This window comes from Camelus ferus, chromosome 11, assembly GCF_009834535.1.
Source record: "Camelus ferus isolate YT-003-E chromosome 11, BCGSAC_Cfer_1.0, whole genome shotgun sequence".
NCBI classification, from domain to species: domain Eukaryota; kingdom Metazoa; phylum Chordata; class Mammalia; order Artiodactyla; family Camelidae; genus Camelus; species Camelus ferus.
The window spans coordinates 70,919,030-70,931,382 of NC_045706.1; the positions used below are offsets into that span (position 1 = coordinate 70,919,030).

General features: G+C 54.1%; 1 protein-coding gene across 2 annotated transcripts in view; it reads left to right on the forward strand.

Annotated features, from left to right (window-relative positions):
* The window catches only part of PGBD5 (piggyBac transposable element derived 5), an 80,915-nt gene that overhangs the window by 37,250 nt on the left and 31,312 nt on the right, over nt 1-12,353 (forward strand). For both annotated transcript variants that reach the window (XM_032491849.1, XM_032491851.1), the window contains exon 2: nt 11,048-11,475. In XM_032491849.1, coding sequence (XP_032347740.1) covers nt 11,048-11,475 — 428 coding nt within the window. The remainder of the gene's footprint in view (nt 1-11,047; nt 11,476-12,353) is intronic.

The window sequence follows — 12,353 nt, forward strand, 5'->3', positions numbered from 1 at the left end:
TCTGACACTTTTGCTTGTTCAGGGAGGGGAAGAGGTCTGCCCACATCCTCCTGGATATTTTGCTGTTTCATCGTGAGGCTCTCTGTCTATATAAATAAAAGACAAACAGGGAGGGAAAGCTCAGATACAAACCCAAAGCCTCACCTGACCCTCCATCTGTCTTACAGGTAAGGGAAAGGAAGGATGCGGATTCTCCTCAGTGCATCTAAAGTGGCCAGGCTTGCATTTTGCCAGCATCTGCTCAGACTGCTTTTCCTTCCCCAAATCTTAACAAACAGCCCCCTGGTTACAAAGAGGAGTATTTATAACTGGTGAAATGCACAAGCAAGTGTTTGACTTTTGCCGAAGTCTTTTCTTTTTTCCAGCCTCATTAAAATTTGACCCCCAAGATCCGCACTGCGTTCAGTCTCCATAAATTGGATGTTTTTGCTTGTTTGCTCTCCTGTTCCTTCTTAGCAACTTAGGTTGAAGGAGGTGGAATCTCAAAGAAGGGAAAGGGGCAGGAAGCCTTTGGAAATCTCTGAAGAGCTCTGGCCCCAGGGCCCTCTGCCCCTCAGCTACCCAGGGTGGTGGTGGGGGGGTAGGCTGTGAACTGGGGTGTGGGGGCTGCAGGCTCTAGGAGGAGGGCTTGGGACTCAGCCTCACCCCTACTTTCTCCTCCTGGGCTCTGTGGCCTCCTGTTTAAGGAGTAGAAGTTGATGCTTGAGGCGGATAGGCTGTGTTGCACAGAATATCATTGCAAGGAAGGATTCTAGAAATCCCCTAACCCCACTCTAGTTTTGCAAATGCAACCAACCCTTTACCTTGAAAGGAAGGTTAGAAGGATATCAAGACCTCCAGTGCCCATTCTTTATTTTGTTTTTAATTTTTATTGAAGTATAGTCAGTTTACTATGTGTTAATTTCTAATGTACCACATAATGTTTCAGTTATACGTAAATATATTCCTTTCCATGTTCTTTTTTATTATAGGTTACTGTAAGATATTGAATGTAATTCCCTGTGCTGCACAGTAGGTCCTTGCTGTTTACCTGTTTTTTGTATAGTAGTGTGTATTTGCAGGTTTGGAAAGTTTTCAATTGTTATCTCTTCAAATATTTCTCAGGTCCTTTCCCTCTCTCTTCTCTTTCTGGGGCCCCTATAACGTGAATATTAGAGCACTTCATGTTGTCCCAGAGTTCTCTTAAACTTTCCTCATTTCGTTTCATTCTTTTTTCTCTTTGGCAGTAGTGATTTCCACTAATCTGTCTTCCAGCTCACTAGTCCGTTCTTCTGCCTTGTTTAGTCTATACTTGGTGCCTTCTAGTGTATTATTCATTTCAGTAATTGTATTCTTCAACTCCATTTGGATAGTCTTTATATTTTTCTATCTCTTTGCTGAAAACATCCCCCTATGCCTTTATACTCCTGAGTTCTCTGAACATCTTTACTATCATTACTCTAAACTCCCTCTGATAGATTGCCTTATTCACTCTGGTTTTTTGTCTTTATGCATGAAGATGAAGAAGAGTTATGCTTTGCAAATGACTTTTCTAGTGTGCAATCACCTTTAACAGGAAGGAATCTAGGGAAAAACCAGTACGCCTGAGAATGCTGTGTCAAGGTAGTCAGAGTGCCAGTCTATCCTGGGTGGTGTGATGTGTCAGAGGGTGAGCGCTGAGCTGGGAGCACCTGCTCTTCCCTGGGCTCACAGTGTTAGAAATGCAATCACCTGTGAACCGTCGGGCCACTCTGCAGACTGGAAGACTCACTCCTCAGTTATGAGATGCTGAGATGCTAGACGTCACTCCCTTTGGCTGGGGAGGACTGCCTCATGGTGGGACCGTTTACTCCTCCTCCCTTCCTGCTCACCCTCAGTGCCCAGGGAGCTGCCGCACAGCCTTGACCGGCACTTAGAACACTGGGCTGGGTGGAGAGCTTCCATGGCCGGGCAGCAGCCTGGGGTGAGGAAGCCACTTGGGTGCATACTCGGGCTCTGACCTTGAGTGGTTGGTCCGAGATCTGAGCTGCTTCCTCGTCTGTAAGACTTCCCTTAGCAGTGTCGCTGGAGAATAGGTTCTTGCCTCACACAGGAAAGAATCCAAGAGCAAGGAGTCAAGTGAAAGCAAGTTTATTTGGAGAGTCCCAGTCCACAGACAGAGTGGAGAGCAGCTTAGGACGTCCACACTCCATAGACACAGTGCAGACCGTCTCAGAGGGCGAGAGAGTGACCACAAGGTGCGGGGTTGCTAGTTTTATAAGCTCGGTAATTTCATATGCTGATGAGGAGGAGGAGTATTCCAACTGTTGCGGGGAGGAGTGGGAATTTCCAGGAATCCGCCTCCACCCACTTTTTGGCTTTTTATGGGCAGCCTAGGAACTGTCATGGCGCCTGTGGGTGTGCCGTGAGGCTCAAGGTGCACTGGAAGTCCAGTCTTCTGCCATCTTGGTTCTAGCCAGTTTGTCCCGTCCTCAACTGCTGTGTCGTTCCTTCAGTGACTGTGCCCTGCCCGCTTCCCTCCTGTCTCAGAAGTGTGGTGGTGACACGCATACATCCCTCGTGCAGCTTTGGGCACAGCATCGGCTCCAGACTAAGGTTAGTGTCCCCTCTGCACGCCGGACACCTCAAACTTAGACGCCTTGTGGAATTAAAGTATGTACCTCAGAGGCTCCCTCCTGAAGGGATAGTCTGACTGTTGTCCACCTCGAACAGATGCGTTGGGCTCTGGGTTTCCGTCCTCAGGTCTTTTGAAGCAGGGCTTAGGTGGCAGTCACCTTCGTATCTTCTGATCCTCTGAGTAAGTATTTCTTAAACATCCCTGAATCACTTAGAATTCAGGTCCCAGCTGGTTGTCTTTCCACTGGCCAGAGGCTAAGTCGGTGGCCTGGCCATCCCACTGTGAAAGCACCCCCTCCCCCATCCTGGAGAGGGTGTCACCCAGGGCACTTTGTCCTCTTGATGTCTGCATGGTCATAAGAACCTCCTCCTGCAACTGCATGATTGAAAACTTAGGAAAAAATAGCATTGCTGTGAGACAGGCAATGAGAATGGCTTTTGTGTTGGGAAACAGGCTGCAGGTGAAAACAGACACCTGTCTGAGCTTATGCTGCTGCGGACGGTGGGCTGTCGGGGTGCCCTGGGGTGGGTTTGCACGGAGGATGATGGGTCTCCCTGTGGAGGGAGCAGGGCGCTGGCTCTGGTCGGGATCTATGGACAGCCGGCCCCACCAGCCCCTGAAGGGGAAAGGAGGTCCCGGTGACACAGCCAGCTGGCGTTCGCTGAGGGTCGCCCCTGTGCCTCGGGGGCGGCGTGCCAGCTACCGTGGACCTTTGCAGCGGATGGCTTTGGGGCCCATCTTATCGCAGGCTCTTGGTGCTCTCTGCCTCATGGATGCAAAGGCCTCCTCCGTTCTTACTCATAGAAACATCAGTGTGATAGACATCTTTGTAAAATAGAGGAAACGTGATTCATTTATATTTGCTGTTAAATAAAATGGTCTCCTTGGCAGACGTTGTGGAGCTGGGCTGCGGAGCGAGGACTGAGAGAGGGAAGGGAGAAGGGGAGCGCAGGAGCCGGAGGCGGGAATCACCCCGGCTCATCCACTTGACATTGACCTGCTCTGACCCTTGTTTTCTCTGGGGACAGTAGGCGGAGGTCCCACCTGTCCTCGAGGCCCCGGGGTGATGGGTGGGACAGCGTCAGCCTCTGCCCACAGTGCCCTCAGTGCGGGGCTTTCGTGTGCGGCCCTGGCGGCCCTGTCCCCCTCCACCCTCGTGCACTGGCACCTGCGCCGTCCTGTCCGCCACCTGCCCAGCTTCCCCGCTCAGGAGCGGCCGAGGCACCTCCTTGCCCAGGCTTTTGTCTTCTTCCCACCATCCTGGTGTCTGCCTCTCCACCCCAGCCCCCCTTTCCTCTCTCTTCCTTCTCTCGTCCCAGGATGTGGGCTGGTCTGCGGGGAATTAGAGGAGATTGTCATCCAGGGCTAAAGCAACTCCTTGTGCCTTCATTCTTCCTGAGCCAGCTGCGCTGAGACGGGCCCACACCATCTGTCTGTGCGGCGCCCTGGGATCCTGGGGTGGTGGAAACTACCGAATCTCCACCCTGTCCTCTTCCTGCCCCCTCCTGAGCCCAGCTCCATGGCAACACCCACCCTTGCCTTGTCCCCAGCACACACAGACGCTCAGAGTAAATCCAGGGGGCTGATGATGGGTGAGAAGGAAGCCCAGCATGGGGGTCCGCAGACCCGGGCTGTGTGACTGGCAGGTCTGTCTGTACAAGGAGGTCACGGGTTGCCCCGTGACTCTAAACCAGGAGTGTGTGTGCATGTGTCGAGGGTGGGGCGAAGCCTGAGAGAATCAGCGGGGAGGGCTGTCACCCACGTCCTGACAGGTCCTTCCGGGGAGGGAGTCCAGTGCCCCCGCCTCCCCATCACTGCGCCCACGGTCAGGGCAGAGCCCACTGCCTGCACCAGGAGGGGAGCCCACATCTGCATTGTAGGAGCGAGCAGAAGACAGACCGCAGTCCCCACCTGCACCTGCCCCATGGGCCCGATTCCAGTGAAGTGTTCTTTGATGTCCTTTTCATCATTGACCTCATGACCTTCACGTCTACACAGACCCTTGCCATTGCTACAAGGGAGCTGCTTCTCAGGCCAGGCTCTGCCCTGGAGCGGAAGTCCAGGCCTGTCCTTTCGAGATCCCACCATCTGGGGGCAGGTGGCAGTGGGACTTTGAGTTCTTCCCATGAGCCTGTGCTTCCACAGCTGCCAAGGGGCCTCCCAGCACCTCTTTGATTAGCTGTTGTGGGAGGTAAATCTGGCCAATTAAACGCTCACTGGGGTGCTTGATGCCAAGACCCTCCACCAGGCACGTCCGAGTGTCCTGTCAACTGGCACACTTATGAAAGCCTGGGAGGGTGACATCCTTTTCACTGCCTCTCTCCCGGAACCTGACAGCATGGTCCCTCTCTGTCGCCTCTCTTGGAGGATGGACTGGGGTGGTTCTGGGTGAGAGGGAGGTGTGCCATGCTACCTGGAACTGGCCAGGGCTGGCAGCAAGTTGGGGACCATGGTGGTCTCAGCTGAGGCCCCCTGAACAGGAAGAGGGGGGCCTGGGGAAGGAGCCTGAGGAAGAAGCAGTGCCCCAGTGTCCCAGATCGGACCCGGGCCTGACCTGGGGGGCCGTGAAGCACTGCAGTGGGACATGGTTACATCAGTAAGCGGGGAGCAGGGGAAGGCTGTGAAGGAGGAAATTAACACAGCATCCGGGTGGCCCATCCAAACTGGCCACCAGGCAGGAAATGGGGCCAGAGGCGGGCGGGCCTTGGACGGCTCCTCACCACCAGGTCCCTTCCCCATCAGGTTCTACCCAAGTGGGAAAAACACTTCTGTCCTTTCTGTACCCAAACAGAGCTTTAAAAATCCAACCTCAAGTGTAAAATAGACACAGTGCCTAAAAGAAATGTACACTGTGGTCGCCCAGGCTGCTGTTCGGTAACAGCCATCTGGTGGCTGAGCTCCGGGAAGGGGGCAGATGTCTGGGATGCGGGGCTCACGGATGCTGTCCCGTCCCGCATGTGATGAGGTGCTGTTACTGGGTGTCAGGGAGTGCGAGGCACCTCAGGCTCTTGCTGTGGACACCGTCCTGCTTCGCCCTCACCCCGGCTCTGACTTTCATTCTGTTATCTTCCCTTACCAACCTGGAGACTGTGGCTCAGAGGACTCTAGGCTGAGTATTTGTGTCCCCCAAATCCATATGCTGAAGTCTGATCCCCAATGAGGTGGAGTTAGGAGGTGGGCCTCTGGGAGGAGCCCAGGTCATGGAAGTGGAGCCCTCAGGGTGGGATTCGTGTCTTATAAAAGAGACCCAGAGATCTCCCTGGACCCGTCCTCTGTGTGGGAACACACCCAGGAGACAGCCCCCTGAGAACCAGGAAGCGGTCCTCACCAGACGTGGCATCTGCCTGCGCCCTGGTCTTGGATCTCTGGCCTCCAGAGCTGTGAGAGGGAAATTTCTGTTTAAGCCGCCCAGCCTGGGTGGCAGGCTGCACAGACTGAGACAGAGTGGGGTAGTTTGCCCGAAGCCCCCCACCTGGGGAGTCGTGGAGTGGAGCCCAGTCCAGGCCCTCAGCTTCGCTGGACGGCAGCTGTTTCAGAATCAGGAGAGTGGACTTCTATAGATTTATTTCCATTCCTCAAAATACATCATTGTCTTGTTGTTTCATTAGTCTTGGGGTGGAGATGAGGCAAGTTACCAGTGAAAAATGGAGACCTGGAGAAACTGCGGCTTCCCAGAGGTTCAGTTAGACAGAGAACCAGGAGCTCCCCCCACCCGCCGACCCCAGCTGCAGGCAACCCTGCCTCTCACCCTCAACAGACACCCCTCTCCTCAGAACTGAGGGAAAGTGAGATCTATGGTTTTGGTGGGAAAATGTCTTAGTGGATGAGCCTAGTCGAGAGTGGGGGAGGGGAGGGTGATGAGTCTGGTCGAGGGTGACGGAGGGGCCATAAGCCTGGTCCAGGGCTGGGGGTGGAGGGGAGGGGGGATGAGCCTGGTCCAGGGCTGGGGGGAAGGGGGGAGGGAGCAGTAAGCCTTTGAAAAGCCTAGTGAATTCCCTAACAGTCCAAAGAATAGTTTGTGCACATGAGCTGGACTGTAGAATACGCAGCTGCGGGTAGAGAGGATACTGGAGGGTCCCCGGGCCCAGGGTGCGGCGGTGAGGTCGCCCAGTGGGTCGGATGCTGCCGACCTCTTTCCCAGCTGCTCCCCATGGTTCGGTGCAAGCACTCAACGTCAGGGCCATCTGGGCCCAGCGGAGTGTTCCCAGGAGACGCTTTGGAGCAGGTCAGCTGCAGGTGGCAGGCACTGGAGTTGGTGAGACGGGCTATTTCTTACATGTGTGCACCTCATACTGCGAACATTTCTGAAGGTGCTGTATCGGGCTCAGGTGCGTGTCGCCCCTGCTCTGTACACCAGCTTTGTCACATGACACGGAGTCAAGGGGACGGATTTAATGTCTGCATTAAAGCTCACGAAATAGCCTCTTTCTGTAGGGACTACAAGCTCCTGTTCTGGGCTCTGTGTTTCCGATAAAAGCATCAACTCAGGTGCCTGATTCCAGAATTGTTTCCTTTGTGTGGTCAACTTCTTTGCCAGCCACTGTGTTGCCCTAGCTTGGAGAAGCCCACACGGGCACGCGCGCACACGCACGCACACGTGCAGCGTTTGCTGCTACGTATCCCTAACGAAGAAGCCCCGCAGCTGATCCGTATGTGACTGATGCTGCGGTCGGGGTTCTCCAGCCAGATGCTGCGCATTTTCTAACGGCTCTGCAGAATGGTTAGCACCTCACATTTGTCCCTCTGTCGGAAGGTACCATTTAGGGCACTAACACTAATCTGAACGAATTTTACTATGTTGGTAAGCATAGCAGATCAGATCTAAACAGAAAGGGGAAACTTGGTGCTGTTCACAGCTGCCCGGTGACATGGGTCTGGGTTTTCCCATCCGGCAACACATCCAGGGATGTTGGGAGTATGGCCGGGACTCACACCCATGACTGCTGCCCCTGCGTGGAGATGCCTTGATCCGGCTGCGAATTGAATTTGTTACCGGTCAGTTAGTTCTGAACAAAGACGTTAAACAAGGGCAGAAGGCTTTAGAGCTCTTGAGTGGTAATCGAGACCGAGACCAGGACCTCAGGTATTTGTCACATAGATGGCTTGTCCTGCATATCGGCCACTGGAGGAGGGAAAAAAGAATGTGAGAGGGGGAGGGTGTAGCTAGGTGGTAGAACACATGCCCAGCGTGCACAAGGTCCTGGGTTCAATCCCCAGTCCCTCCATTAAAAATAAATAAGTAAATAAACCTAATTACCCCCCCCAAAAAGAAAAACAAAAACAAAAAAATTTTTAAATGCGTTAACAAGAAAAAAGAATTCAAGAAAAATGATGATTGCCTCAGCCAAAGAGGAAGACAGGCTGTGGCCGGCAGCGAGAAGAATGGCTATTTTCTGCGTTAACCGTTTATGGAATGCAGTGCCTTCGGTTTTTTCAATGTCCCACATGAGAGAAATATTTTTGGGAAGACGCAGGACATTCTGTTATATTTTGATACCTGTTTGATTTGGCCCGGAGATGAGTGATTTCATTATATTAAACCCTTAACTCGAAATACTGTGTTCCTCATACATGTCACAGAACGGCTGACCGCTTGTGCCCCCAAATACCCGTGTATGCAAAATGCCAATCTCCTTGCAAAATGAATGCTTCAGTCTCTAAAAGGTTGCGTTTTCAAATGCACACAAAGCCAGCCTTCTCTTCTAGACTGGGCGAAGGTGGGGGTCACTGCCACCCGTGGGATGTCCAGCTGCCGAGGTCGGGGTGAGGCAGTGCGTGGAGGAAAGTGAGCAGCAGAAGCAGCTCCCTTGGGACCCACACCCCAGTGGGCCTGGGGGGCGAACTGGCCAAGAGTGTTCAAGGTCATGTGACTTGCACTCATTCTGGGTGTTCTTACTCCCATTTGATTGATAAGGAAACTGGCACAGAGAGGTTATGTGGCCTGCCTGAGGTCACACAGCCAGTAGCTGTGGACAGGGAGGGGAAAAAAGGCATCAGAAGAAGCAGAAGGACCAGGAGAAGTTCTGCAGTGGCTTCCCTCAGTTCAGGAAGGGAGGGAGGAAATTAAACCCAACAAGATCCCGAGCCAGCTCACCCACGCTGGGCACCTGGCAGGTGTCTGTGACTCACCCTCCTACCCACACACACATCCTGCCCGTGACCAAGTGTTTCCCATCCCGGCTCACCTGGCCGCCCCAGCTTGGTGTCCTCAGGCAGGTGTGGCTGGGGGTGTGCTAGCCTGCCCACCCTGCCTGCCTGCCCACTCGGGCCTCCTTTTATACACAGAAGCTCCTGGCTGACCTAACCTAATCACCAGGTGTTAACTAGGGGGCTCAAAACAGGTGGTGCTCCTCCTGGGTGGGCGGGGCTCCCTCCTCCCCGCTGCTCACTCTCCACCCACCACCAGTGGGGGTGGGGGTGTTGAGCACCCTGAGATGGGATGGGAGGGGCGCTGTTCAGGGTTACAGCAGGCAGCAGGTGTGTTCCGACTGGCTCTGGGCCAGGTGGGACGAAGGTCACACGACTGTATGAAAGGCACTTAGAGGTGGGCCACCTGGGGTGGGGCGGTGTCCTTACACGTGTGAGCTCCTGGATGATGCTTTACAGGACATGGGGATCACGTGGGTTCATACCCAGAAAAAGCTCTCGATGAATGAACCTTGGCTGGGGATCTGCCCACTTCCTGTTATTAAATGACCGTACGATTAAGTCGATGGTAGGGATCGAGCCTTCTGAACAGCGTCTTCTGCCTCCCCCCTGCCTCCCCCATGTCCCAACGGCGGGCCTGTGCCAACACTTCACATGCTAGACATCACAGCAACTAGAAGAGGCCGTGAAGGATGCTTGTAAATCAAAACTATAAACAGTTACGAGGGAACCGGCTACTTCCCCGTTTCTTCATTAAGCAGTTGGCCAGGCCAGAGTTGGCTGTGTGAGTTCATTTTGAAATGGCCTGGGAGGCAGAATTACTTTAAACATACCTTTTGGAAGGGAAATTTTCCTTCTGCTTACTCAGCATGAGGTAGCAATTAAAATGCTGGGTTTCCTCCTTTTGGAGAGCTACCCCTGAATAATTTATGGCTTCACCCACCAGAGGCAGCAAGTTTCGCTGAAATAAAATGATTCCGGGAAAGGCTGGCCCTGCTGACCAGCCCCCCCCGTCTTCCCGGCATCATGGTCGCATTGGCCAGGGTCGCCGCCTCCGAGGCCAGTTTGGTGCCTATGGCGCCAGGACCGCCTGGAGCTCTTCCAAAGAATGGTCGCTGAAAGGGAGGATGGTGGCCACTTCACTCCGCAGGCCTCGATTCCTTCTGTAAATTCTAAAGCCCTCAGCCCACCATCAGTGGATTTCTGTTACTGACGTCTCAGTAAAGCCGATCCCGTTTTAGGTACCTCCGTGGGGCCAGGCGCTGTGCACGGTGCCTTCCCTGTGTCCCCCCCACCAGTCATCCTACCCCCCACAACAGCCTTGCAAAGCAGGGGTCACTGTGCCCATTTTACAAACAGGAGAGATGACGGAATCTGTCCAAGATGGTGAGTGCAGTTAGCCACAGGTAACTAAATTTAGGGTTTCAACTCCCTAATCTGTCTGTCTGAATTTAAAACCTAGGATGGCTTGTGTACTTTGCTCATCTTAATTTTGCTGTGGAAAACCTGTTTTTCAGAGACTACCTAAATCAGTAGTAGAGGAAGGTTGCCAGGAGGTTGGGGGAGTGGTTTAATTTCTGAAGGATATGCACAGCTTTTATTAGCAATCCCTCTACGGATGTGATCGAAGCAAAGTTTGTCTTCTACAAGTCTCTACGTACTGTTAGCCTGGCTTATCTGGAGTTGAAAATCCTACCTCTGAAAGATGTGGTGTGTGTTTCAGTATGTCCCTGCATTCATCAGAAATTGTCAGGCTTTTATTGCATTCGTGAAATTACCTAAACCAGCCTCGTCAGACTCATGTACTAACAAATTTAGAGTCACCACGTAGCGAGTGTCCGATAAATTGCCGTCTCCTCTGAATGGAGCCTCTCAGGCCCTAAGGGGTGAAAGCATTCTTTCCAAAGGCACCTTAACTTTCAAGGAGACGACGGCCAGAAAGCTGTGGCCAAGCTCCTGTGTTAAGAATCTGGTGTGTCTTTGGGTTTCCCTTCCTCCTCCTCTGTGTGCCTTCCTCTTCAGATCAGTATTTCTGGCTTGGCCAGATCTGTGGGGCAGTGATGTGTGCAGAGTGTAGTGAGGACGCAGGGCACTGGGGACACGGGAAGGGTTGCGCCTGTCTGGGGTCGGGGGAGGAGGGGAGGACAGTTCCCAGGGTGGGTGTCTGGGTCTGGCTCCCTCCCGGGAGGATGTCGCGGAAGTGGCACTCGGGGCAGAGGCCCAGTGATGGGATGAGCATCCCGTGGTGGACGGGGAGGCGGGGTATGGGGGCTGCAGCGGTAGCACTTGGCCTGCCTGTTTCAGGTCCCACCCGCCAGATGCCCCCCAGCGCCAGTGCCATGGACTTCTTCCAGCTCTTCGTCCCGGACAATGTCCTCAAGAACATGGTGGTGCAGACCAACATGTACGCCAAGAAGTTCCAGGAGCGGTTCGGGAGCGACGGGGCCTGGGCGGACGTGACACTGGCAGAGATGAAGGCCTTCCTGGGCTGCGTGATCTCCACCAGCACCTCGCACTGCGAGTCGGTCCTCAGCATCTGGAGCGGTGGCTTCTACAGCAACCCGAGCCTTGCCCTGGTCATGAGCCAGGCCCGCTTCGAGAAGATTCTCAAGTACTTCCACGTGGTGGCCTTCCGCTCCAGCCAGACCACGCACGGCCTCTACAAGGTCCAGCCCTTCCTGGACTCCCTGCAGAACGGCTTCGACTCCGCCTTCAGGCCTTCACAAACCCAGGTGAGGCCGCGTGCAGGGCAGGGGGCTTCGGGCTGGTGGCGGGGCCGGGGGCGTCCTCCCCTCCTGCCTGGACTCTGAGGTCCCCTCCAGGGTCTCCCTGTTCGTCTCCCAGGCCGCTCCCCCATCCAGGCCCCATTCAACAGGAGGGAGATGACAGATGAACAGCTCTAAACCACGTCCGCGTTTTGCTCTGAGATGCAATTACCCTCCCCTTTTCTCCTCATCCTCTCTCTCCTTTAATGAGACTTCTAAACTATGGTTTGCCCAGGGAAGTGTTCATTTTCTTGTATTCTCTGAGAATGTGCTCATCGGCTGGTGGTGAGGGGGTGAGGGGCCTTCCAGGTGGTGGAGGGACCGAGCCTGGAATTTCCAGCCCTCCTCGGGCAGTCGCGAGTGACAGACGTGGGGGCCCCCGGCACACGTGGCAGAGCCAGAGCCTTTGGATGGGAGCTGGCAGTGCCCCCCCCCCCACCTGACTGCCCTGGTCCCTCGCACCTTCCCAGCTCCCCTCGCTTCCTCGGTATGGGGAGCTCTCAGCTCCGGAGCCCCTGCCTCCTGGTTGGCCTGGCAGTCGCATTTGGCTGTGCTGGGATGGCTTCAGAACCATCCTCAAACTTGCTCTCCTGGTCTGTTTCCCTGAGGAGGGGGCTCTTTCTCGAGATTTCTCTAACCAGAACATCAGGAAAGTTCTTAGCTTCCGTGAGCCCAATTCCCTTCGACCTGTTCTAGATGGAGACGAAATCTTACTTCTCTTTTATTTATACGTTTAAAGGCCCACCCATCCCCTCCTCCTTCCTGTGCTTTTCCTTTAAGGCCTGCGTAACAGGACTCCAGTTGTTTCTCGTGTCCTCTTGTGCGTCCTCTCCTCACTCCATCTT